General features: G+C 43.7%; 3 protein-coding genes across 3 annotated transcripts; all 3 read right to left on the bottom strand.

Annotated features, from left to right (window-relative positions):
* Window positions 1-9,465: 9,465 nt before the first annotated feature.
* Window positions 9,466-12,884, bottom strand: BCR41DRAFT_379067 (hypothetical protein; the record flags this gene model as incomplete). The annotated part of the gene is made up of 11 exons (XM_022027193.1): window positions 9,466-9,884; window positions 9,935-10,021; window positions 10,101-11,043; window positions 11,105-11,368; window positions 11,407-11,618; window positions 11,668-11,820; window positions 11,921-12,028; window positions 12,196-12,267; window positions 12,387-12,471; window positions 12,554-12,636; window positions 12,830-12,884. The coding sequence occupies 11 exons, from the start codon at window positions 12,882-12,884 to the stop codon at window positions 9,466-9,468; spliced, it is 2,481 nt and encodes an 826-aa protein (XP_021876651.1).
* A 737-nt stretch (window positions 12,885-13,621) lies between these two features.
* Window positions 13,622-16,654, bottom strand: BCR41DRAFT_362721 (hypothetical protein). Its single transcript, XM_022025767.1, has 4 exons — window positions 16,604-16,654; window positions 15,956-16,026; window positions 15,549-15,912; window positions 13,622-15,490 (listed from the first exon to the last, which is right to left on the bottom strand). Exons 1-4 carry the CDS (start codon window positions 16,617-16,619, stop codon window positions 13,818-13,820), a joined length of 2,124 nt encoding a protein of 707 aa, XP_021876652.1. The 5' UTR covers window positions 16,620-16,654; the 3' UTR covers window positions 13,622-13,817.
* BCR41DRAFT_197010 (hypothetical protein) lies at window positions 16,224-17,391 on the bottom strand. The gene is made up of 3 exons (XM_022019854.1): window positions 17,325-17,391; window positions 16,604-17,119; window positions 16,224-16,246 (listed from the first exon to the last, which is right to left on the bottom strand). The coding sequence occupies exon 2, from the start codon at window positions 17,025-17,027 to the stop codon at window positions 16,716-16,718; it is 312 nt and encodes a 103-aa protein (XP_021876653.1). The 5' UTR covers window positions 17,028-17,119; window positions 17,325-17,391; the 3' UTR covers window positions 16,224-16,246; window positions 16,604-16,715.
* Between the last annotated feature and the right edge of the window lie 446 nt (window positions 17,392-17,837).

Consider the following 17,837-nt stretch of genomic DNA (forward strand, 5'->3'; position numbering starts at 1 on the left):
TCCGTAATTCGGTTACACAGTTTACAAATAGTTTATGGTGGTTTTTAGCCCACCAAGTGATACAGAATCGGAATCAAGTTATACCACGGCAGAAATGGATGCAGCAGAGATATTTGCACAGCGTCAGCAACAGTTGCAGCAGGCCTCGAGTGAGGAGCTCGCGCGAAGAGTCGAGGAGCTCACTAGGCAGCTCGAGTTCGCCAATAATCAATTGGCCTCAGCACCAGCGCCCCCGGCAGTAAGCCGATGGCTGGACCCTCACAGGCCAGCCCCGCAGTTTGCCGCTCAGACCTCTACTTTCTCGGGGCACGAAGTCGCCTTCGACCTTGATGCTTGGCTCAAGTTCATCGAGCTGCAGTTCCGGAGTCAGACGTGGCCGGACAACAAGAAAGTTCCCAGTTTTGTCACCATCCTCAAGGGAGGTGCTCTGTCGTGGGCCCTCCAATATATCGATGACAAGGGCGAAGACATGGGTTGGGATGCGTTCAAGGAAGACTTCGTTAAGAGATGGACGCAGACCCATCTTTCACAGAACCTGAGGGCCCAGTTAGACGGGCTAAAGATGGAGAAAGACGAGGCCCTAATCAGCTTCATGAGCAGATACGTAGCGTTAGCCAACAAAATCCATGACAAGTCTACAATGGACAAGAAGTTGGAGTTAGCTAGAAAACTCCCACAATATATCCGAAACAAACTTGTTGATATCATGAGGCCTGAGGATTCGCTCGAGACCTTCACTCACAAGATTGCCTTGAAGGATCAAGACCTGTCGGCCTTCAGATCCCTCACCAGTGGCCATGCGGGGGGAAACCCAGTCCATGGCAGTCGTAACCTTGGGTTTAGGTCGCAGTCCTTCGTGTTACGTACCGAGGCTTGGGAGTGCACCTCAGGTGCACTTCCATTTTTATTCATAAGGTCAGAATATCATGTGACGGTCATAGAGAGTCCTTGATAAAAGGCTCTCGTTTGACAATAATAAAAACAACTTTTGATCTCCTTGACTTCTAATATCTGAAAAACATCTCATTTTTTCAAGGTCCTACACAGAGTTGTATCAAAAAAAAAAATTTTCAAACATCCGTCGTAAATCCATCCCTGTCAACAAAAAATGAATCCATCCGGCCTCGCGAACATCGGTTCTTCCTCAAACGAGCAGAACTTGGATCATCCTTTAGGACCCACTGCTTACTCGGAGGGAGCACAAAGTCCACGACAGTCTGTTCAGCACGAGACAGATCAAGCTGTCGCTGATCACGATGCTAACTTGCAGGACAAAGTGCAAGAACTGAACAAGCTCATGGCTATGATCGATATACAAGAACAGGTTGGCGATAGAACTTCAGAGGAAGTAGTCATGGGACCAGACCAGGACGATCCAGTTGTAGTCTTGGGGAGCTATGAAGCAAGATTGAAGAAGTTGCTTTCAATCCGGCTGTTGCTTGCGTCCAGGTATCATAATGCTAGTAGCACGATCAGGGGTCTTAATATAGACTCCAACCTCAAGTCCGATGCCTTGATGCGACTCAAGAACAAGAGACAGGAAATATGGGACAGTTTGGAGGCCGACATCGTTCCTCTAAAGGAAGAGATCAATTGCATGAAGCACGATCTGGCCCTTTTGGACGGTGGTTCAAGACCGATTGCGTCAATTGAACCACCAGCACTGTCAAAGCCGCGTGGACAAGAATTCCACGTTAAATGGAATAGTTCCGACAACAAGGAATATTTCCTTATTTACCAAACCTTCAAGTTGGAGTACATCCCACTTGACCCTAAATCCAAGGATGTCGACTACAGCCAGATCAACGGCTCGAAGTTCAAGGACTACCCAGTTCTTGAGTTAGATTTGTCAAGGACCGCTCGAGAGGACATAATGAAGGAATTGGCTAGGTATTTTCTCAAAACCTTTCAATCGTTCTACCAACGTAGCTTACCAGGCATCCTATTTGAGAAGATGGCTTGGATATATATGTCCTTGTCGTTGAGCAAAGTAGACAGGGCCACGCTAGACTACGAGGAGCGTATCCAGAAGTTTCCTCAATCTGAGAGAACATGGGATCGCGTCAAGGATTGCGTCTATAGAACTCTTGAGTTTGACAAGATCGAGCTCGATCTTGTGAACGAGCTGTTAGAGGTACGTCTCAAAGATGGTGAAACAATCCCTGATTTTGCAGCACGAGTTCTACCCTTGATTGAATCACTAGATTTGTCGGATGATATGTGTACCTTGCTTGCAGGGCGCATAGCTTATTGCTTGTCTGATGTTGGCTATCAAGCCATCAAATCGAAGTACAAGTCCTTTCGGAACGTGGGTTCCATCAAGAAGTATCTGGAATACCTCCAATCGGTTCCAGGCGCGTGGCCAGGTACGAAAACCAACCACAGTCTGAGAATTATCAAGAGGTTCTGTGGTAAACCTACCGCAGACAAGATGCTTAACCTTGGCAAGATGGAACAAGTCGAGAGACGAAGTTCCAAAATTAAGCGTGGTTATGTACATGACTCGAAGGGCGAAGAGGACAGCAGCAAGAAACAAAAGCTGACTTTCAAGCCATGTACCTACACCAAGCGCTGTGAAGAGATGCAAAAGAAGCATGACCCTCGTCAATGCTGGTATAAAAGAATGGACGAAAAGAAGAACGGCCCGAAGAGCCAGCCCAATACAGGCAATGGCATCTTTAAAGGCAGGAGTGAGGGGAACAGCTTCAACAAAACAGTTGGTGCTTTCTCCCGCATTACCGATGAAGTTCATTTAGCTAGCTCCAGTGACAATAAAGAGACCATGTTCTTTTCACAGTATTCTTTGATTCCCAAACTTAGTAGTAATGATGTGTATGCATTCAAAGGACCTGCAAAGGGTGACAATCGCATAGCTGTTCCTATTTATATCATGGGGCAGCAATGTACAGCCCTGCTAGACCCGGGTGCTACTATATCGCTCATCGCATTAGAGGTAGCAGACGATCTCAATATCAGATGTGGTAAATTGTCTAACTCCAAAATCGCAATGATCAGAAAGGGTTTAGATACTGCAAGTGTCATTACGTGTGACAAGGTGCAGTTATCATGCAATGGTAGATCAACCGAGAGTCAGCTATATGTCATGGACATAGAGTACTACGATTTTATCATTGGTATGGATCTTTTCAGCCGATTTGGCTTTGCTATCACGGGGATAACTCAACCACAAGCTATCACAGAGGATTTTCCTTGGGTTCCAAATGATGAGAAACCTACAGTAATCCCTAAAGAAGCACCTACCAGTGAGACAACACAAGGGTTTTTAGATATCAAACAAAAATTCATGGACGCTATTGAGCCATGTCTTCAAGCAAATGCCAATGTAGACCCGAGATCATACTGCACGCTTGATTCCATGATGGTGATCCTCAAAGTGAAGTCTGACTGCGTCATTCAAGAAAGATCTAGACCGTTTCATGCACAAATCGAAAAAGATGAGGTCGATAAAACAGTGCAGAAATGGTGGGATACAGGAGTTATTGTACCTGCTCCAAAGGGTAATCCATACAACAGCTCTCTAACGATGGCAGCTAGGAGGGATCTAGAAGGCAATATTATGAAGTATAGAGTATGTCTTGATCCAAGAACGCTGAATAGGCAGCTATTGGATACAGATAACTTCCCTCTACCTTTAGTCACTGAGGTTCAACAAAAGGTAGCTGGTCATAAATTCTTTACTGCCATTGACCTTTCCCAAGCGTATCATCGCATGCCTGTAGCTGAACGGAGTCAGCCACTCACGGCTTTTACCTACAATGGTAATCAATACATGTTCGCTAGAGCCCCTTTTGGGCTTAAGCCTCTCACCAGCATCTTCCAAAGAGGAATGTCTCATTTACTAGGTGATCTTCACTATTGTGGAGTCTATGTAGATGATATCATTATTTTCTCCAAAACAGTAGATGAGCATCTTGCACATGTCAAAGTCGTTCTAAACAGACTGACTGAAGTAAAGCTCATCATCAATCGAGAAAAGAGTAAATTTCTGAGTACAGAAGTGGTGTTGTTGGGTTTTGTCGTTAACGAACATGGCAGGGGTGTCAACATGGAAAAATTAGCCAATGTGCAATCATGGGCATACCCTACAAACAAAAAGATGATTCAACGATATCTTGGTCTCTTTAATTATTTCAGAGAGTACATTCCTCTCTATAGTACTGTCACCGCTCCTCTTGATCAGCTACGTAATGCGAGAGGTACATTCGAGCTAAATGATTTACAGAGGAGAAGCTTTGATGCAATAAGAAACCTCATAGCCTCAGCACCAGTATTATCATTCCCTGATTTTGAGGCACCATTCTATATTGCAACAGATGCGTCCAACGTAGGCATTGGTGCAGTGCTCTATCAGTTACCGATGGGCAGGGATGACCATTCTAAAGTCAACTACATTTCATTTCAGGCAAGAGCGTTACATAAATCGGAGAAGAATTACCCCGCGTACAAAAAGGAGCTTTTAGGCATAGTGTTCGCCTTAATGAAGTTTCATCAGTACATTTGGGGAAGAAGATTCACTCTCTATACAGATCACAGGCCTTTGACGTACATTCATGAACAAAAAGAGTTACCCCAGATATTAACAAATTGGAAAGAAACTCTGTTCAATTATGATTTCGAATGTGTATATCGACCCGGCCTATTAAATGTGATCCCTGATGCTCTGTCGCGTGCATTCCCTGAGGAACCATGGCAAAATCAATCTGATTTAATTGCTTCTAGTGGTAGTAATAGTCCCTCGATTGCAGCGGCCAGAAGACATAACTTAAGTGAAGTCGTAGCAGAAATATCCCAACCCCAATCCGGTCCAGAGCCTTCCTATATTCATGTTATTCAAAATGAGGATACTCCCATGCACACCATCCTAGATGCAGAAAAAAGAGTAGCATGTCTTCAAAAAGTACATGAATTTGGCCACCTAGGAGGAAATGCAATGGTCAAAGCAATTCATGAGCAAGGGTTCACTTGGCCCAAACTGAGAGACGATTGTCTTAAATGGGTTAGTCAGTGCAGAAAATGTCAGCATTTTAATATTGTACGCAAAGGGTATCATCCCCTGAAAGCCATTCATGCGAATCTACCAGGAGAACACATCGCCATTGATTTGGCATCTTTTAAAACCAGCACGAAGGGCAACAATTTCGCGTTAGTGATGGTAGACGTTTGTACAAGATTCGTCATACTAGAGGCATTACCGAACAAAGAGCCAAGTACAGTTGCTGCACGACTGTTCTCGTTATTTTGCATGATTGGGTTCCCCAAGATCATCCAAAGCGATAATGGCACTGAATTTGTCAATGGACTTTCCAAACTCATGAATGACAAGCTAAAGATAGATCACAGACTATCTACTCCATACCATCCCAGATCGAATGGTGTAGCCGAAAGGTTTGTTCGAGCTCTCAAGGAGAATATCCAGAAGCAGCTTGAAGGCCATGAGGAAGAATGGGACAAATATTTACCCATGACTCAACTACAATTAAACGTCAAGGCCGCCAGCCTACATGGCTCTACACCATTCTCATTATTTTATGGCAGATCATTTGCGGGTCTGACGGACTTTTCATCAGCTGAGTCCCATCTTTTGTCTGACAAGGAGCTTAATGATCGATTGGATTATTTAACCAATTTGGTTTATCCAGCCATCGCTGAAAAGAGTGCAGACACACAACGTAAAATGATCTCCAATTTTAATCGCACCCACCGCATTATAGATTTTCCTCCAGGGTCATTTGTCATGACGAGGGATCCATTAGCGGAAGGCAAGCTTGCGCCTAAATATCATGGACCATACAAAGTAATGGCTAGAACAGAAAATGGTAGCTATACTTTACTAGATGCCACCAATAGTCAATTATTACGCAACTTTGCCCCTGAGCAACTCAAATTAGTCACACAGGCACTTGATGTTCCAAGTGATGAGTCCTATGAAGTCGAATCTATAGTTGACCACGATTTCACATCAGGGGAAGTGAAGTACACTGTGAAGTGGAAAGGATATGACTCCTCAGAAAACTCGCAGTTAACGTATGAAGACTTCGATTCTGATCTAATCATCAGACAGTACTGGAAACGTCTCAATCAAAGCAACCCTCACATTCGTGCTAAACAAGACGATAAAGTGAAAAGGGCTCAAGCAAGAATCCAAAAGCTCAAAGACAAAAATCTGATTAGACAGCCAGCACAATCTAGAACCAGAAACACTAGGTCCAAAAGCAAACGCATGCAATAAATAAAAGACTACGCGGAAGTATACACTGCGTGTAGCTATGGAGTTTTTGTGCAAATAAATTTTCTCCAACATGACGACAAAAGAATAGATACATGTCCTCATAGCAATAATTTTTTTTTATTATTTTTTTTATTATTTTTTTTTCTACAACCTACTCAGCAACCATCAGCTTTATTCTTTCCTTTGCAGCAATCGCAACTAGCGACTGGATGCGATGGTAATTGAGAGCTAAGAGAGTCCACAACCTTCTCTACACGCATTCGCATAGTTTTATACTTCTCTGCTTGCCTGCGCAGCTTAGTATATTTCTTATAGAGGCGTTCATACCTCTTAGCCCATGCAAATTCTCTTTGAAGGCGACTCTTAGCGGAATCATCGCCACTCTCCACCATCAAACGTCTTCTCTTCCCGAGAGTCGTGCATACTCCGCAGCTTGACAATTCTGCCTCGCTGCTTTCGCTGCTTGATGATTCTTCATCGCTAGAGGGCTCCTTTCGCTTCCTGCTAGGACGAGGTCCTGGGATCTCCAGAGAGGCTGAGCGGCTCCGTGACTCTGGGTGGTAAAACTGGTGATGTGCCTTTTTCCAGGCACGAACTCCCTCGTCGCTATCCCACAGATCCTCCTCACACTCGTAATCATATTCGTAATCATATTCGTCGTCCTCAGCGTCGTAGCTGCTCTCGTCCTCCTTATCTTCTTCGGAGTTGCTGACACCCTCCACGTCTGAAGCCTCTACCAATACGGGCGAAGACGAAGTTGAAGAAAGTTCCGCTGGAATGAATTCATAGTCCTCACGCTCAAAAAGCGTTGAGGCACCAGACGATGGAGAAGAAGGGGTGCTGTTAGAAGACATAATGATAATGATTTACAAAAGGCTGTGGTCTGAATTGCAAGATATATTTGTTTGTGTAAGAAGGCGTTTGAGAGTGTCTAAAGTTGAAATAAGGAATGAAGGAATGAGCAATCGTTTGACGATTTCTAATTTCATTTCCTTGCTCCTCATCATTCGCTTTGAGAAACCTCATTCGTCCTTCTGGGGGAGGCAGATGGCGTGATCTTTTGTGATCTCTGTTTGACAAAAAGGTCCAATGAGATTTCTACATTTTGACATGCTATACAATTAACCGCCTGCATTCCCCGCAAAACATATCCTTATCCAATGGCTGCTCTAAATTACACAACGTTGTAGAGGCTCCATGACTCATTCGCTGACTATGGTTTCCATGATGTATTTGTCTCTTTAATCTTTACAAGAGAAAAAGAAAGACAGGTTGTTATAGCAGACCTTATAGGTCTCACGTGAGGTTTAAATTTTTACCCTCTAAGAGGTTTATTTTTTCCTCCAATCAATTACAGTGTAGTCATAGAGAGGTTTTTAGTCCATTTTTCCTCATAGTTTTCTCAGCATTCAGAGGTTTTTTCTATTTTTCCTCTTACCCTCGAGTTATAACGGCAATAACCTTACCTTAAAATCTGGGGGGGAGTTGTTACGTACCAGGCTTGGGAGTGCACCTCAGGTGCACTTCCATTTTATTCATAAGGTCAGAATATCATGTGACGGTCATAGAGAGTCCTTGATAAAAGGCTCTCGTTTGACAATAATAAAAACAACTTTTGATCTCCTGACTTCTAATATCTGAAAACATCTACGCCACTTGAAAAAAAAAAAAAAGTTATTAGTTTCTAAATGAGACAAGACAATGTCACTAACAAACTATGACGTAGAAGACGGGAATTTAAAGTATGAGCGTTATATACATATACGGTTCCTAGGAATGAAAAAAAAAAAAAAAAAAAAAAAAAAAAGTTAGAGGCCAAATAACGCTGGGTAGGCTGCCAAGTAAATAATGAATGTTATTTGGCAACTGGGCTGCCAAAGAGAGTCTTGAAAGTTGACTATATTTGGCAATGGGCTGCCAAATAGATTAATCCTTGCTTTGAAGGATATTATTGTGCGAGAGGATATTCTTTTCTTCCTTATGCTGTGGAGCATGACAATTATCTCTCCTGACAAGTGTCTGCTTCTCGGCTAGTGTAATATTTCTCGATCAAGTGTATTCTCGCCAGATGTTTGTCTCGTTATATTTTCTCGACAAATGTCTCCTTGATCCTCCACAACAACCACCTCGACATAAATCATAATAATAATGTGATACCATTATCCGGAGTGTACAGAGCGACATGAATCTAATTTAATTACATTCAAGGCTCATAAAAAAAAATAGAGTGGTCCTACTTTTGAATGCTTCTAGGTTAGACAAAGTAAAGGAAAAATGCTTTTAATAGTAGAGCAAGGCCTTCTTCAAACTTGTCTCAGTCCAAACAAGTTGCTAAGGTAACCAAACCTGTTTTTATGGATATCGTTTGTGAATATGTTTCCGGTTGCCTTTCCTGGAGAATAAATTCTGTTATGCTGTTGATAAGGAACCAGAACACTCTGCTTGGCCAAACAAGAGCGGCTCCGAGCAACTCCTTTATGGTGATAAGTAATTGGAAAAAGATATTTGCACGCCCCGACCTTATTTACACTGTTCCCCCCGTACAAATAAAAAAAAATTATTTTGCACGGGGAGCTTTTTTATTTGCATGGGCTTATTTCAGCTAAATACCACTACCGGAAGCCTCCACGACACAAGCCGAACCAAGCATCAAATATGACCAGATATATACTATCAAGGTCGTATGTAGCCCAGAAAGATGTTGATACTTTATGCGATTCGGACAAAAAAGAATTACAAACGATTATCTACTATGCCACTTTTACTTTGCACTTTTGTTGGTCGTATTCTTATAGGTTGTGGATGGTTCCCTGATGCTTTCTTTCATTTAGCCCGTGCATACATCTCTAGTGTTTCCGTACGCTATTAAGCCTCTTGAATATCATCTACTGGTCGCTATCACAAAACTTCAGTCTTTAGCAACGAATAAAAAGCACTTCAAAATCTATTGTTCAAAAAGTTACGGTCCGTTAGGATTCAGAAGATCTTTGCAAATGGCGTATATTCATCACCAAGAGACAGATGTAATGTAAAAGTTCCAGCGATCCAAAAATAAAATGAAAAAATTCATCTTGTTCAACAAACTTCTGCTCAGCATCAATCTGTTCACGCAACTTAATACCTTGCAAAAAAAAAAAAAAAAAAAAAAAAGAGGTACAGACATTGTGTATCAAGCCAGTGGACTGTTTTCTAAATGATATTTTGAATATTGCTTTTTATAATGGTAATAAACTAATAACCCAACGATCCAAAGAAAGGAATATAGCTTTATGCATAGTAGTAAGGACGATCAAAGACGTGGAAACGGTGTTGCGAATGCCCGCACCATAAAACATGGATGGGAAGCGCAAGCCCTCAGGAACTTGGTCTTCTGGGATCTTGACATAGGTTTCCTCTTTCCTGAACTCCTCAATCGACTGGCTCTTATCCCATGAGGTAGGGTGGTCCTCCAACAGTGTGTACTTGCCGACTTGGATTTCTGTGTCAGTAATCCCTCCATGGGAGACGCGAGCGTAGCCGACGCGCTTGACGCCACGGAAAGCAAGGTATTGACACCATCGATCCCAGTCGGAGACCTCAATATCGTGAACATGACCACCATCCATCAAAAGCTCATAGATTTCTTGACCTTGACCTGGGCGAGTCACAACATAACCAAGAACAGGAAAGGATTGTCGGATTCACGCATGATACGACCCAATTCCGTGGTCTGGAGCTGACGATCCAGCAAATCTTCCTCTTGACCATTATGAGAGACAATAACATCTACTTCTTTGCCATAGACATCCAATTAGCGTGGATCGCACAAGCCAGCTTCCCTTAGGCGATGGCAACAAATGGTGAGATGAACGCTTGATTGGAAATTTGGAGAGCATGGAGCATCCCCAGGTGTGCTTCGTGGGACCTGGGCCATAGTCCGCGTACATGTTTAGATCCTCGGCCAAGAACTGAGTCAGGTCACGATTGCCCATGATGATGCGCTGCAGATCTGACTCTAACAAACCAATGACGTCTAGCTCCAAGTCTCTAATGACATCACGCATACGGATCTCACTGTTGTACATGTCATTGTCGATCGCAAAATGAATGGTCCAGATACCAGCCGTGATCAGTTTGTGTTCAGGATGATAGGGCTGAGGCGAAGACTTTGGCAAACGCTTATAGCAGATGCCGACCGAAGCCAGAACCAAACCTACTAATGTAAGCTTACTGTATAAGCGAGCCACGGAGAATGGAGATCGGGCATGGGTCTCTAAGGGAACATCCCAGGCACTAGAGTTAGAGTTGAAGACACCAAGTAGGATACAGGTCTGCATGGCGATCAAAACATAGTCTGTGCGCTCTCGCAGAACTTCACCACCAGGGACAAACGCGTAAGCGACAACCCAGACATGTGCAAGGGCAAGAATATTATAGACCAGCATGCCCACAAAGAAAGTGCGACCTGGGGGCTGGCGAGTCAGTGAATGAACTATTGATGGGAAGAGTGAAAGGGCGTAGACAGTGAAAACAATTCCACCAGCAAATCCAATATCGCCTTCGTTGAAGTGCAAGACAGCTAACCCGGCTGCTCCGATGGCCCACCAGATCAACGAAGTTACCCAGCGGCGTTTAGATGAAAGAGTAAGCCCTGCAGCCATAGCAGCAATTACCATCATTCCACCAGGTACGGGCTGAGGCCCAGTATTAGGGTATCCTCCCAAGGACCAGCGGCTAATGGTGGTCGAGTCTGTGAACATGGAGTGAAGACAGAAGAGGTAGCCACCAGAACCAAGAGCAGCCAATAGCCAGTTCTCACCGTAGTTCCCTTTGTGGTCTTAGGTCATCCGAGCCGGGTTCTTTGCGCAGCATAACCTGGATCGAGGCTAACAAGCCCAAAGCAAACCCGATCATGTTCTGACCACCGGTATTCTCATTCATGATTGGCCAGATAGGGTTGTTTGCCCACCATGCCATCTTCACTACGTTGTGAAGGATCAATCCCAGAGCCAAAGTCAAGACACCACGCTCTGCGCGACCATTCTGATGACGCTGACCAAAAAGAGTGGCGGCCCAGGCGACCAAAGACAATAAGGAGCCAGCAGCGACAGCCATCAATCGATGAGCAGGGTCAGAGACCTTGTAGCACAGAACACGATCAACGAGAGCAAATGAACAAAGCCTTTGGCACGCTCGATTCCACGGCGAAGGAAGTTAATTCCCAACAATACAGAGATGAGGTTACAGAACAGGAAAGCCTCATATCCAGAGATACCCATGTGCCACAAAGGGAAGTACCAGATCATCAAGGGAAGTGCAGTCAACATGGACCAGAAGACGAAGCCCAAGTAGACATCGCGGCAAAGGAAATGACTTCGAAAGGTTGATGCTTGCGAGGCTTGCACTAATGCCTCCGTTTCCTCCATAAGTCTTGAGACCATTCAGAGCTTTGGCACTGTCTTCTTGTTTGCCATTCAATCCCACATCCACAATACGGAGCTCAAAAGTCTGGAAGTCAATCAAGCATACAGCATCAAAGGCGAGATCCGAGATAATCAGCGACCATTCAAAGAAAGCATAATAGGTGTAAGCTAAAGAGATAAGAGGGAGATTAGCGATTTTTAATTCTTGAGCTCAAACACTTGGATAGGATTTTATTCCAGCTATGAAGCCTATGATATAAAGTATTACCTCCAGGAATGCGATGGACGTTATGTTGAATAAAGAAGTGAACCATAGGAATCAATGCGCCAAAGAAGCTGTAGGCAAAGAATTTTCTGTAGCGAAGAGATTGGGGTTCTGAGGAGCGGTCTTGATAGTCCCAATGACATGAGGGACAGTGCAAAGCAGGTAAAGGATCATGGCAATGTCATGGATGTCGTGATCATCTGAAGATGTGATATAGACCCATCCTCCACAAGCGACTGTCCTGATGAAGTCGTTTATGAAAAGAAACTTTGCGAAACCCTTTGAACCATTAGCGGGGACGTTGCGAACAGTTAAAAGATACCAAAGGTAGCACAATAGTAGGCGAGGCCCTTTTTTTAAGAAAAAAAAAAAAAAAAAAGTAAGTCTGAATGATCCTAAAGACATGTCTGATTAGATCTAGTTTAGTTTAAATCGTTAGCTAAAAGCAAAGGTATCAAGGATACGTTACCAGAAGTCAAAGCAATAAAGATCTGACAAATATTACGCTCAGGGTACCAATCTCCAGTTGTGGCACTTACACTTGGAAACCATTCCTGGTTGAAAAAAAGTTCTTTTTATGAATATCTCGTTCATGAAGCTAAATGCTATATAAATGCAGCATCTTAATGGACTTACATCTGGATATCCGGCAATGCCATTCTTAACAATCTTGTAGTAGTGGCCATAGCATCCGATAGCTAAGGCAAGAAGGAATGCGGCTAAAATAGATTCCGAACCAAGTAATAAAAAAATCAGTGACTGGTATTCAGGCGCAATTTCGAATGGATCAGTGAGCGGGAATACAAAAGGCTCTGTCTATTCCTCTCTTGAACAGCTCCCACCCTTCAAAAGAATGAGTGAGATAAAAAAAAGAGCATTTCAAGAACCGAGCTACTAAAGTACTGAGAATACATAACTGCTTCTTCCATTTTTTCATCTTTTCTAATGAGACAAGTGGCTGTCCCATTGTACCTTCCAAAAAAGAAAAAAAAAAACTATTGGGCTTTAGCGAAAACAATTGAGAGCAAGCCGATGCTGCGGAATTTTTTTCTTTTTTGATATCTGGTTTTTTAAAGTGAGAGGAATGACGTTTCTATGCTTCCACATTTTCCAATGAGAGTGGCTACTCTGCAGCCGTCCTTTTCAGCTTGTATTTCCACTCATTCCTTTTCCTTTAATTTGCAGTGACAGCAATGAATGATCACTTACACCCGCCAAAAATGGTGTGCGCAAGGGGAACTGAGGTTCCTGGAATCTATACAATTTTTTATTGAGTTTATATGTATAAATTAATCATGTTCTCAGGAGTCGAGCTCTAAACGCAAACTATGGCAATTGTGCATGCGTGAGGATCAGGCATGAAAGAGGAAATTTGAGAAACCCAATGCATGGCTTACCCTTGCAAGGATCAGACCCTTCTTGTCTGTCACGTTTACCATGTCAAGGTGACGAGAGTAACAGAACAGGTTGGGAAAGTTGCTTGTTTTTTTTTCTTATTTCAGCTTTGGCTGTGAATAGAACAAGAATGATGACAATGGAGAAATAAAAGAAACAAGAAGAGAAAGAAAGAGCCATCTCTTGTTCCCGGTCACTGTCTAAGGATGTTCAGGAACACAAGTCATATTTAATATGAACTGAGGAGCGCCGTATATATAGTCACGTGTGTAACGCGCTTTTTTTTTTTTTTTTTTTATTAATTTTATTGTTGGACAAAAAGAAAGAAGCCAGCGTTCCTTTTTTTTTCTGCTTTAAGGGTATGATAGGGTGCTTTTTGCTAGGCCATCATGGTCAACATGATGTCCATAACGCGTTCAAGAATGACATTAGATAACAGGAATAATACTATACGAATATATATAAAATTGTAGATCAAGATATAAAAAAACGAGGGAGGAAAAATTTACATGATGATACAGGCCTTCTTCTCCTTCTTCTCCTTCTTTTCCTTCTTTTCCTTCTTTTCCTTCTTGCCGTTGGCTGTTACGGCGGCGGAAGCGGCCGTGGGTACTGATGCTACTGCTGCAACAACAGGCTCTGTCTTGATCTCCTCAGTAGGCTTCAAGCTTGGGATGACTGTGACCTCTGGAACATCGTTCTTGTTGTCAGTAACATCGGGAGTAGAAGATGATGCTTGCTCAGTTGTGGTAACGTCCTCTGCGCTTGTGACAGTCTTTTCCTCCTTCTCCTCAACCTTCCTAACTTCGGCTTCAATGCGAGCAACCTCCTCTTCAGCATGACGCAGATCGGCTGCAGCCTGCTTCTCGGCCACGGCCTCCACAGCAGCCTTTTCCTCCGCAGCCTTGGTTTCTGCAGCCTTACGAGCGGTTTCCTCTTCAGCAATGCATCTCTCCTCAATAGCCTTCTCCTCTGCGGCCTTGGCTTCTTCAGCGATACGCACGGCTTCTTCGGCAGCTGCCTTCCCTTCTGCGGCTTTTGCCTCTTCTTCAGCAAGACGTTTCTTCTCGGCAGCCGTCTCCTCGGCAGCTTTAGCTTCCGAAGCAATACGTGCGGCTTCCTCCTCTGCAGCCTTCTTGGTCTCGGCCTCAAGACGAGCTTCCTCAGCCTTACGAATTGCTTCCTCTTCAGCAGCCTTTAATTCAGCAGCCTTATTTTCAGCAGCACGCTTTTCCTCATCAGCAAGGCGCTTCTCCTCGGCGGCCTTTTCTTCAATAGCCTTACGGGCAGCCTCCTCCTCCGCAGCCTTGCGAGCAGCTTCTTCCTCTGCAGCCTTATGAGCAGCTTCCTCCTCTGCAGCCTTACGGACAGCTTCTCCCTCTGCAGCCTTCCGGGTAGCTTCTTCCTCAACAGCCTTGCGAGCAGCTTCTTCTTCAGCGGCCTTGTGAGCAGCCTCCTCAGTGGCTTTGCGAGCAGCTTCCTCCTCTTCAACCTTGCGAGCAGCTTCCTCCTCTTCAACCTTGCGAGCGGCCTCTTCAGCAGCCTTACGAGCAGCCTCTTCCTCAGCAGCCTTACGAGCAGCCTCTTCCTCAGCAGCCTTACGGGCAGCCTCTTCCTCAGCAGTCTTACGAGCTTCCTCCTCAACAGCCTTGCGAGCAGCCTCCTCAACAGCCTTACGAACAGCTTCTTCCTCTGCAGCCTTACGGGCAATCTCCTCCTCAGCAGCCTTGCGAGCAGCTTCCTCCTCTGCAGCCTTGCGAGCAGCTTCTTCCTCTGCAGCCTTGCGAGCAGCTTCTTCCTCTGCAGCCTTGCGAGCAGCTTCCTCCTCGGCAGCCTTGCGGGCAGCCTCTTCCTCAGCAGCCTTGCGGGCAGCCTCTTCCTCAGCAGCCTTGCGGGCAGCTTCCTCCTCTGCAGCCTTACGGGCAATCTCCTCCTCAGCAGCCTTGCGAGCAGCTTCTTCTTCAGCGGCCTTGTGAGCAGCCTCCTCAGCGGCTTTGCGAGCAGCTTCTTCCTCTGCAGCCTTGCGAGCAGCTTCCTCCTCAGCAGCCTTGCGAGCAGCTTCCTCCTCAGCAGCCTTGTAAGCAGCTTCCTCCTCAGCAGCCTTACGGGCAATCTCCTCCTCAGCAGCCTTGCGAGCAGCTTCTTCTTCAGCGGCCTTGTGAGCAGCCTCCTCAGCGGCTTTTGCGAGCAGCTTCTTCCTCTGCAACCTTGCGAGCTTCCTCCTCAGCAGCTTTACGGGCAGCCTCTTCCTCAGCGGCTTTGCGAGCGGCCTCTTCCTCAGCGGCTTTGCGAGCGGCCTCTTCCTCAGCGGCTTTGCGAGCGGCCTCTTCCTCTGCAGCCTTGCGAGCAGCCTCTTCCTCAGCAGCCTTACGGGCAGCCTCTTCCTCAGCAGCCTTGCGAGCGGCCTCCTCCTCTGCAGCCTTACGGGCAGCTTCTTCCTCTGCAGCTTTCTCCTCTGCGGCCTTGCGAGCAGCCTCCTCAGCAGCCTTCTTCTCAGCAATGCGCTTCTCTTCCGCAGTCTTTTCTTCAGCTGCTAAACGGGCCGCTTCCTCCTCAGCAGCCTTCTTGGCAGCAGCAGCCAGAGCCTCAGCCTCCTGATCCTGTTTTTTTTGATCTTCAACAGTGGGGTGCAATGGCGGTCACCTGAGTGATGGCAGTAACATCTGTATCAGCAGCAGGCTTGACTTGCTCGACAGGGACAGTAGCAGTTGGTTCTATTGAGCCGATTTGATTTATTTGCGTGAGTAAACAATGGACCAAAAGATTTTGAACACCAAAAAAATTATCCGAACAACATGTGAATTAAAACCAGATGGGGGTACACGAGATAGAACATGTACATTCCATCCCCTCAAAAAAAGTCCACATGCCACCATGTACAAGTCATGCGCGACAAAACGAAATAACATACAGAACAAAGGGTCCGTAAAAAGACTAAGGAAAGTTTTTTTTTTTTTTTTTTTTTTTTTAAACCGAATCCAATGTCAACTTCGATCATTCATAAATAAATAAAAAAAACACACAGGTACTGAAAATATGAGATTGCAATGGTGGCAATAACAATTTTTTTGCAGCGATCTCTTTCCCAAACTGGAGAGATAAGCATATTACAATGCCTGTTTGTTTACAAAAGGGAATTGAGGAAGGAGATGCGGAGTTGAAAAATAAGCATTCATAAAGCAAATGCAGATATCTTCCTCCAAACCAGATTATAGAACAAAGACAAAGAAGACAAAGAAGGAAAAAGTAGCGCCTTTTTTTTTGAAAAGAAAAAAAAAAAAAAAAACATACCAGTGGTATTAGTCATTATGTGAGAGATGTAAGATGATTAAGAGAATAAAAAGAAGTAAATAAACGAGCGCAGAAGATATTAGAGTATGTTTATAGGACAAACGTTAAAGAGTCAGTCGTAACAACTACAAAAAATATTGATAAGAGGTATAAAAAGAAAAGAAAGGAAAGGAAATAAAAATTGGATAGTAGATTTGATTGAGTGGTAATGGTAAGAGATGAGGATGAGGATGTAAGAATGATGAAGAAAAGTAAAAAGGGAAGAGAGAAGCTCAGAGGTTCGCCACGAGTTTTTATTTTCATTGAGAGCAAAAAAAAAAAAATTCTGACCCAGTACAGCCAGTACAAGAGTACAACAAATACAAACAGTACAAAATGAGTTTTTCTGCTCTTCAGTGTACAGTTGTTGCTGAAGGAACTGCATTTCAATTTGACTTTGTGTAAATAAATAAATTAGTTCTTTGGAATTGAGGAAACTGGGGTGTTTACTTTCACTCTTGCTACATCTTGCTATTACTATTCAAATAAAAAAAAAAATTGCTCAGCAGCCATGTTATAAACATAGATGCAAATATATTTATACTTTTTTTTTTTTTTTTTTTTTTATTATATATATATTATATATAATATATCTGTCTTCGATTGCTCATCAACTTTTTTTAAATTTTCCCTTTGATCGTTGAGACATATATATATATATATTCTCTACTGATAAATATACTTTAACTCACAAGAGTTTGTTGCATGAGTGAAAACAAAAAGTAAGGGACGAGAGCTGATAAAGCGTCAGCCATTGATCGAGAGGACTTGGATGAATGAATGTGAAGAAAAAAAAAAAAAAAAAAAAAAGATAGTGAGAGCAAAACGTGCCGAGAGAGCATTCCTTTCTTTTGTGATCTCTTTGTGAGCACGCTTTTAATGTGGCAGTGGTCTCTTGAACGACTTTACACATGAGGATTAAAAAAAAAAGTAAAGGTGAAGGATAAGGACTCAAGAGGCAACAAGTCTTTTTTTTTTATTTTTTTATTATTTTGTTTTTATTTTTTATTTTAATTTTAATAGTTCAAAGATATAAAGTAGGAAGCAAAACGACTCGTACCATAGTTCATGTATTCTTGTGTTTAAAAATATGGATGCATGTCTTATTTTGTTTGCATGGCCAAAAGATAAAAATGTCTAGTGATGGGAAGGGGGAGGGGAATAGAAGACATTATTGGTATCCTGGGTCAGTGAC

Source organism: Lobosporangium transversale (genome assembly GCF_002105155.1).
Source record: "Lobosporangium transversale strain NRRL 3116 chromosome Unknown BCR41scaffold_56, whole genome shotgun sequence".
In the NCBI taxonomy this organism is placed as follows: domain Eukaryota; kingdom Fungi; phylum Mortierellomycota; class Mortierellomycetes; order Mortierellales; family Mortierellaceae; genus Lobosporangium; species Lobosporangium transversale.